General features: G+C 39.4%; 1 protein-coding gene across 1 annotated transcript; it reads right to left on the minus strand.

The window, feature by feature from the left end:
- Positions 1–3559: 3559 nt before the first annotated feature.
- On the minus strand, positions 3560–4615 carry LOC118557723. The gene is made up of 2 exons (XM_036127958.1): positions 3983–4615; positions 3560–3851 (listed from the first exon to the last, which is right to left on the minus strand). The coding sequence occupies exons 1-2, from the start codon at positions 4526–4528 to the stop codon at positions 3705–3707; spliced, it is 693 nt and encodes a 230-aa protein (XP_035983851.1). The 5' UTR covers positions 4529–4615; the 3' UTR covers positions 3560–3704.
- Between the last annotated feature and the right edge of the window lie 5066 nt (positions 4616–9681).

Below are 9681 nucleotides of genomic sequence, written 5' to 3' on the forward strand. Positions count from 1 at the left end.
CAGCAAACTAGAACCACCTGTGAAGCAGAGTTAGAGCACCGGCCAAACAGAGAACCCTGACAGTAATAGCGGATGATCTGCCTCCAACTGGATGATGTCACAGCTAACACAACGCCAGACCAGGTGTACCTACTATGAAGGGAAGAAAATTAGATAAAATTTGAAATAACAACAAACAATGCAAACACTGAGACTTGTGCAACAGCATTACTAATGCAAAATGCATTATTTTAATTTACTATTTTGTTTCAGTGTGTGTACTAGTATACTTCATCTTGAAGCAAAGTCCATATGGATCTGTAAAAGTTAAGTTGTTTAAGTCTTCAACCTAATCTTCTTTTATATTTTAAATACTTGAAAACTGTTTGACCTTGAAGCAATGTATTAATGTAAGTTTCACACCTTTTCTATTTTTTTGTTTCAATATTGTATATGGATGTTGCCTTAATTAATGTTCAGTGGATAAAGTCTTCACTCTGGAGTTACAGGGGACATATTGTTTACATTTTGTTGGCAGTTGGTTTACAAAATATTTTTTTCAAGTTGCATGCACAATACAGGGTTGTGTATTTTGACTGCAACAGTCAAGAATTCCGATTCCTTCACTTCATTAGAATTATGAGTGACACCTCTTTGTGGGGCCATCCAAACAAACCTATATTGCTACTAGTGTGAACACTAATGTTTTTCACTCATGATGAAAGTAAAGTAGGACATTGTAAGCCAATTTACTGCAGTAGTTATTGTCTAAATCAGCGGTTCCCAAAATTTTTTAGCCGTGCACCACCTTCTGTGTCCAAACCGGGTTGATGCACTCCCAATCTTCAAAAAAAAACAAAAACACACACACACACAAATGCAACAAGCCTTTTTTATTGCCATATTAAAGGCAGTATGTTTTATCATGCTCAAATGACGAGAACATACATAACAGTAACATGCAGTTACAGTAACACAACCATCATAACAAAGGTTATGGAAATAAAATTAGAACATAATTTGAATTAAATTGCAATAACACATCATCCACAACAGGATCCTAAGGATTTTCAGGTGCATCAGTGGCTCAGCCCGGAGCCAGAGAAACAAAGAGACACTCAGATCGGTCAAACCTCCACAGACAAACTGAAAAGTCTCTGAACCAGAGACTATCCAGGTGGATTCATGAACTAAACTTTGATAATATGCCTGTGCGTGTTCTCACTTTGTTTATTTCATGTATCAGTTTATAAATCTGAGTCTGACTCACAATTTATGCCGCAAAATAGATATATGAAGAGGTTTAATTTGATTTGTGTCGAGAAACAGTCTGACTTTAGTAGAGAGGCATAAAGTAACAATAGCAGAGGGTGAGCGCCGGCCTCGATAAAGCTGGTATTAATCAGAGAAATAAAGTTATTTCCAGATTGTTTCACAGAAGTTACATTCAGCAGTAAACACGCCCATGGCGACACACCTCAGCTCACCGCTGGTTGCCAGTTTCCCTGTTCCTGTCTAAATACAAGCTAAAACTGCCTCTTTAAAATGAACTGCACCTGTCTGAATCATAATGAAAAGTACTACAGGTCTGTGCATGTACATAGTCAAAAAATCACGTCTACCACCAATTTTCCCAGCAGCAGCGGTGGCAGCAGTAGTGGCAGAAGCGGTGGCGGCAGCGGTGTGAGCATGAAATACGCTTTAGTGCTAGTTGCCAGTTCAGAGTCACAGCACCATGGGCAACGCTGTTTGTATGTGCTGCGCGATCAATAGGGAGACCGAGTTACTAACTTTTGGCCCAAATTCACTTTTCCTTCCACCAGCCAGCCCCGATTCCACTCACTAATCACTTACATCTGTCAGCTTCTAATCATCCTGGACTCATTCCACCTGCAATCCTCTCAATATAAGCTCACTCTAGTCAGCTCTTCACTGCCGGTTCGTCTCTCATCCTCCCTAGTCTGATAGACTCTCTCCCCTGCCTGGATTCCGCTCCACGGCTTAACTCCCAGTCCTAGGTCCTGTCCCGGGCTCCCCCACGGTTCTCCAGCTCCCTCCCGTCTGCCTGCTCCTGCACTCATCTTTCACCTGCTTCAGCCCGGTAAAGACTCTGGTTCAGATCCTCCACAACACATCTCTTTCAATAAACTCTCAAAACTCAGCTCCGTGTGTGGTGTGTGTTCGGGTTCATAGTGACAAAACATGACAAGACCACCATTACATTTTCCATATCGGGCACATCATCATCATCACCTTGAACACCAGCAAGACTGAGGTCAGAGTGGACTAAATGAGGTCCAAGAAGATTGATGATGCCCCTCTCTGAATACAGGAGGAGGTGGTGGAGTGTGTGGACAGCAGAGGAGGGTAGTAACTAGTTACATTTTACTTGAGTAAGTTTTTGAACTAAATGTACTTTAAGGAGTAGTTTTACTGCACTGTAGTTTTTACTTTTACTTTGGTCATAATATTACTCAAATATTGCTACTCTTGAGTAAAATTTTTGGCTTCTCTACCCACTGTGAGTAACTTCATGAATAAATAACATGCTTGTTTTAACTAAAAATGCACCAAAAGAGACAAAAAAATAGAATTTATAATAAAGTGAGAATTCTTATTTGTACCAGCTTTGTTATTTTAAAGTTATTTATTTTATGTGAGGGGGGTCATTGAGCCATTTGGAGATCTAATTAATGTACAGTAAACAGTAGATATTGTAACTAGAAATACTTTGCACTGTTCTAACATAGTGTATATACATTAAATGCTGTAAGTATTGCTTTCCTGTTTAATGTTGAATTTTTTTCTTTTTGAAAAGTGCTTCTGCCTGAATTTGTTATTTTGCAATTATCTTATGTATGTTATTTTTATATATTAAAATTTTTGTCTTCAAAATACCAGAATTTGCACATAACCTTATATTTTTGTCTGTCCGATAACATTTTTAAGGATTAACTCCTTAGTTGTCGAGGATTAGTTACTCAGCACTTGAGTAGCCTTGTTATTGAATACTTATTTTACTCTTGAGTCATTTCTAGGCTGACAACTTTTTACTTTTACCTGAAGTAGTGCTACTATTGCTTGAGTACAATTTATGGCCACTCTACCCATCTCTAATGGACAGAAGAAAGTTTCTTGGCATTCACATCTCCTCTGACTTCGACTAGACAGTGAACACCTCCCACCTGCTAAAGAAGGCGCAACAATGGCTCTTCTTTTTCGGGAAATTGAGACAGACTGGACTGTCCACTAAGCTGTTATGTTCATTTTTTAGGAACAGCAATGCTGTTCCCGGGTCAGATTGACCCGGTGCATGTTTAATTATCCAAAAGATGTCTGAAACCAAAAAAATCCTTACAAGCATTGTTAATATTTCATTACTAACTCCATTACTAACTATTCTATCAATATTTAGTGCAATGGTGTTCCTTACCTCTAACAGGTAATGATCCAATTATGATAATTCACTCGTTTTTCAAAAGAAAACCTGCATGTTCAAACTTTTTTAATGTTTCACCACTTTATTACTTTTGAAAGACCAACATATAAAACACAATAGTTTTACACAACATTGAAACATACCATTTCAATTTTGTTTTACATACATGCACTGTTTGTGAACCAGAAATGAACAAAATTGCAATACAACAAACAAGCAATTGCAATATGAACAAGGTGTATGTGCTTGTGTGTGTGTGTGTGTGTGTGTCTGTCTGTCTGTACATCTACACAGCACACGAGTGACATGTCATCACACTGTGCTTTATGCAAATGAATTTTGCACATTTCGCGCAGGTCATGCTTGTCTTGACATCGTCAGATGGCCTGCAGACCTGGCACCTCTTCCTCTTTCTTTTCCCCTCAGCAGCAACCTATAAACAAGAGGACCATGATTACTTTACTATGGTGTCTTTTTGCTGATCCCAAGACACACACAACTCACTCTCATACACTTATATACACACATGCACACACACCCACACACACACAAACAAACACTTACCTCATGCATTGGTGTACTTGATGCAGTCCTCTCCTGGATCTCCCTCACCGTGGCTGCAGCGGCTGGGGTCCTTAGCAGGTGCTGCCTCCGTTGGATGTGCGAGGTCACAAGCGCCTTCCCCAGCTCCTCGAGAAAGATGCACCTCTTGTACAGCTTTGACACATTCCAGTCAGGAAATATCTCCATCCAGATGATAAATGCATTGTAGGCTGATACATCGATCATGTTATAAAAGATGACCAATGGCCAGCGCGCAATCATCCGTTTGGTGCTGTAGGACCTTGTCACTTTGTCTAAGTTATCTACCCCCCCTTTGGTGGCATTGTAACCAAGGATCATGCTTGGTTTCTGGTCCTCTCTTGTGCTGATTTCAGCATTTTTGTGCAGAGTGCTCATGAGCACAACATTTTTTGCCTTTTTGGGGCAGTAAGACACTAGGGCTGTGGTGTCTGTGAAGGCAAACATGGAAGATTGAGGGGCCCTGTCCTTGATTACCAGCAGCTCAGAAGTGAGTTCAGCCCTGTTCTTTCGGACAGTTCCGACCATTGTGAGCTTTCTCTTTAGAAGCTCCTGATCCAAGTTGTAGTTTGTGAAAAAATTGTCACAAGTTATGTTCTGTCCCCTGAGATCCTGCGCCATGTTGAGCACAACCCATGTGCCCTGATTCTTCTCTGGGGCTCCTCCAACCGGCTTTCCAGTGTAAACCTGCATGTTCAATGCATAGCTGGTGTTTGCGTCACATGCTGCCCAGATTTTTATCCCATATTTAGCTAATTTGGAAGGCATGTATTGCCTAAATGGGCAGCGACCTCTGAATGCCACCAGTCTTTCATCCATTGTGTGTGTGTGTGTGTGTGTGTGTGTGTGTGTGTGTGTGTGTGTGTGTGTGTGTGTGTGTGTGTGTGTGTGTGTGTGTGTGTGTGTGTGTGTGTGTGTGTGTGATTGGGGTGAAACATGTCTCACAATTGCAAAGAAAGAAATAGTGTGACATTTCTGACACCCTTTTACCTCCAGTTTGACTGCTGGGTCAAATTGACCCGAACAGTATCTATGTGATATAAACATGCAGGGGGTGGTTGCAAATATGTCAGATGAACCATTTTCATATTATATGTTGATTACACTATTTAAGGCAAGCAGAAGAAGTTTCATACCGAAAAAACAATTTTAACTATTTTTCCTAGATCTTCAAACTTTAAAACGGGTCAATTTGACCCGTAACATAACAGGAGGGTTAAGAAGCTTTTACAGAGTTGTTCAATTATAATCAATTCAGCCGTATTGATTATAATATTATGAATAATTATAATTGGATATTATAATTAATATGTTATTCTAAGCAAAGGAAAACAGCAACATTTTTTAATGGTTGTGATTAAGGGCTACTAGCCTTTAATGATTATAACTAGAAATTAGGTCTATTACTTAACACTTATTAAACTTATTTACCATGAATAATGGGTGTCTAGTCATTTGTAAATGTCAATAACCTTTAAGTTGGAATTATTAATCATTAACAACAAGCAAAGGAAAATGTATCTTATGTATTCATATTGTTAGCCCAAAAAAGGGGGTAATAAGTATGTACTGAGACAATTCGATCACCAACATAAAGATGACAGACAACCACAGTTAAACTATTTAAAATGTATTAAACCAAAGATTCGCTGTTACAGCAATTATTCTGTTTAATACTAATACTACTCGAACAAATTAATACAACTGAATGCACACACATAACATAAGGATGAAAATAAAAACAATAACACCATAAAAGAGAAAAACAACTAAGTAAAACAGCAAACTGATAAAATTGGTATGCAGACACCTTTAAGTAATTTCCAACTTAGATTGAGCATTGCTTAATTAAGCATTGAGTAATTACCACTAAACAGTCGCAAAGGATGTAAAGATTGAAACGGATCTGTAGTAATGTGATGGTGCCTTAAAGCAAGGCCTGCTACTCTTAACAACGACCAGCCACTTTGAGGTTTTCCAGTCAGGTTTCCGTTCTCACCACAGTACAGAGACCACCCTTGTCAAGGTGTTTAATGACATCCATATAAACGCAGACAGTGGAAGATCCACAGTGCTAGTATTATTGGAAACTAAGTGCAGCATTCGATAATGTCAAACACTCCATTCTGTTAGAGCGCCTGAAAAACTGGATCGGCCTTCCTGGTACAGCACTCCACTGATTTAAATCCATCTTAAAGGACAGGGACTTTTTGTGTCAGTAGGTAACTTTACATCACAATCACATGTGGGGTTCCCCAAGGGTCCATCCTGGGTCCCCTCCTATTCAACATCTACATGCTCCCTCTAGCTCAGATCATAAAAACAACAACATCAGCTACCATAGCTGTGCAGACAACACACAGCTCTACATCACCATGTCACCAGGTGACTAGAACCCATTCAAGCACTGAGTAAATGCTTAGACGAAATCAATGCATGGAAGTGCCAAAATTTTCTTCAATTGAATATAAACAAAAATGTAGTAATAATTTTCGGACAACAAGAGGAGAGATCAAAAGTTAGCACACAGCTTCAGTAGCTTCAGCGACAAACCGCTGATTAGGCCCAGAATCTGGGTGTAGTGAAGGACTCAGACCTGAACCTCCAAAAGCATCTAAAGACAATTACAAGGTTGGCATGCAATAATCTAAAGAACATTTCTAGGATTAAAGGACTGATGTCTCAGCAAAATCTGGAAAAACTAGTCCATGCATTTATTTTTAGTCAAATTGATTACTGCAACGCTGTTTTCACAGGTCTGCCTAAAGATAAGATAAGATAAAAAGTCAATCAGACAGCTGCAGCTGATCCAGAACGCTGCTGCCCATGTCCTCACTAAGACTAAGAAAGTAGAGCACATCACCCCAGTTCTAAAGTCCTTAAACTGGCTCCCTGTATATCAAAGAATAGACTTTAAAATACTTCTGTTAGTCTATAAATCCCTGAATGGCTTAACACCTAAATACATCAAAGACTTGTTATCAGTGTATCAACCCCCAGACCACTCAGGTCGTCTGGTTGCAGCCTACTCTGCATACCTAGAACCAGAACCAAACATGGAGAAGCAGCATTTAGTTCCTATGCTCCACTTATCTGGGACAAACGTCCAGAAAACTGTAAAAGTGCGGAAAGCCTGAGTTCCTTTAAATCATGATTAAAGACAAATTTGTTTAGGATTGCCTTCAACTGTTCTAATTAAACTGTTTTACTGAAACATTTTTAATAATTGCTTTTAGTTTCTATTTTTCATGTTTTATTTTGTTTCTACATTTTATTCCAACTTGCTTTTATACCTCATACTTCACAAAGGGGTTATTTTAGATTATTTCTGCCTCTTTCTAGTTTCTATATATAATTTTAATGACAACACCTGACACCCAGTTCTTATTGGACTGTGATAGAGCAATCTTTGCACAGCATTCATCTTGGGTCCTGATTGACGTGCTAGACACTAACCCTGGCTACTATTGCTATTTTGTGAGTGCCTGATATTGTGCTGCGAATATGAATGTCACTGTACTACCCTTCAGTCCAGGCCTCTTTAGGCATCAGTAGGACTTTTTGATATATGCTACTTCCTCAACCTGTTGGTGTTTTGCACCATGGAGAGGGTTGTTCTTTAATGATAGTTCATTATAGGTCTTCTTCTTGCACAATGAGTTTCTACTGACAGAGAGATAGAATAAGAAGTATGTCATTGGGGACTATCTTCGTTATGTTGTTCAGAATTGGTACTGTGTTGTCCTGGATTATGGTTATGTTGCATACTATTCTTCAGCCTCCCTCCCTCTACTTTCATATAAACTCAGTCTGTATACCCTTATGGAGCAAGGACTCTTTACCCAAAGCCGAAGCACATCCAAATTGTGCGGTCAGTAAGGAAGGAGGCAGGAAAAGTAAGCTGTATGATCCCACCTACGGCTAATATTGCCTAGGAATCCCATGACATCCTTTACCAGCGCTAGGAACCCTTTAGGTATCCCGCTATTGTTTGTGTGACATGACATATCAGCACAGCCCCTTCACAGAAATCAATGAAAATGTCCGGAGAGAAGACATCACACACTTTGTAGTTAATTTTTGGAAGGCTGTAGGCCCGGATTTGACTCACATCATCCATGTGCGTTTCCGTTATGTAATGACGTCGGAGTTAAAGGCTGTTTGAATTCAGTACAGCAGTCCGAAGCTCCTTTCCTCCACACGGTAGAGAATCACAATCAGAATCAAATTTATTGGCAAGTAGGTTTGCAGTTACAAGGAATTTGACTTGGTGTTGATAGTGCAGACAAACAAAATAGATACATATACAGAGAGCTATATACACAGTAGACATTCTTACACTAAAGAGCAAGAGCTAGGAGCAGGAGCTAGAAGCTATTATTAAGGGTATTCGGATGGAGCCTTAGTCTCAAGGTGCTGGACTTTGGGTGGAACCTTCAATGCTTTATGAAGAATTAATTGTTTAGATATCAGTGGCTTCTCTCTCCTGTTTTGGCCAGGTTATTACACTTTTGGAGATATCTAATAAATGACAAGCACATGTGTTCATTGTTTTTACTTTGTTCTTGCCATTCAGCTTGCTTTTCTGGAACTGCTCATCCAGATTGTCACAGCATTTACCTTTAAGATCCTGAAGTATTTGTTTCTGCCTTGAAAGTGTTTTATTCTGGTAGTTCTCTTGGATATCAATCCGTCCCACTTATCCAATCAAAAAGATATTCCAATATCCCTGCTTTCCTCGGCAACATGTACATTACGTGATGGAAACAATTGTGGTTCCTGTATTTTAATTCACTGTAAAATATTGATCAGATGTATAATGAAACAACAGTACGGAAAAGCTAACATTAATAAAACAGTATAGTATAGGCACTCTTATACAAGCTAGGCTTCATCTAGGCTTACGTAAGAGTGCATTCCTCCAAGAGGCGATAAAGGCATTAATTGTATTAAAATATGTGATGCACCATGGGAAAACCAGGAAAAAAATCGGCAGAGCATAATCGTGGATAATGGAGAAAAACCTTAAATTTCTAAGAATATTTTCAATTTCGGTGATTTTCGTTTTATTGCAACATATACTAGCTATGTAGAAATCACTCAATGCTTTAAATGTTTCAGCAGTTTCATAACGGTAAACTTGTGTTTAAACTCAGCCTGTTTTCTGGTTAGATCCCAACTGGCCAGCATCTGCATATCTGGTAGGGGAAACACACAGGTTATTTGCAACATTGCAACTATAAGGGTAGTGGTGGCCTTGTGGTTAGACCATTGTGCTTGGGTCCCGGAGATTCTGAGTTCAACTCCCACAGACTGTCACTCTGGGTCCCTGAGCAAGACCTTTAACCCTAGACTGCTCCCCGGGTGCTGCCCCGGGTCCCCCAAGGAGATGAGTTAAAATGCAGACGTGAAGTTCTCCATTGTGAAATCAATAACGTTTGATTATTATTATTAATTTGTATACTGCGTTTGTTTGACTCTGCACAGGCTTTTGTTATGCATGTCAGCCAATAAGCAGTATCCTTGAAGAAAACACATGGCTTCTTATGCAGTTACTTAAGGCTTTTTGAAAAAGAACCTGACTATCGATCAAGCTGAATGCATTGACAAGAACTTATCCGCGGCTGTTACAGCACTTTGCTGTTGTAGTACATGTTCACCAGGACCAATGCCGATGCATG

The sequence above is a fragment of the Fundulus heteroclitus genome, chromosome 3 (assembly GCF_011125445.2).
Source record: "Fundulus heteroclitus isolate FHET01 chromosome 3, MU-UCD_Fhet_4.1, whole genome shotgun sequence".
Lineage (NCBI taxonomy): Eukaryota > Metazoa > Chordata > Actinopteri > Cyprinodontiformes > Fundulidae > Fundulus > Fundulus heteroclitus.

What these genes read in the sequence shown, in the direction of transcription:
- LOC118557723 (XM_036127958.1), bottom strand. Translation starts at nt 4,528, where the DNA reads ATGGTCGGAACTGTCCGAAAGAACAGGGCTGAACTCACTTCTGAGCTG. An exon ending in CAAGTACACCAATGCATGAG is followed by an intron (nt 3,852 to 3,982) that starts GTAAGTGTTTGT and finishes TCTTGTTTATAG; the next exon opens with GTTGCTGCTGAGGGGAAAAG.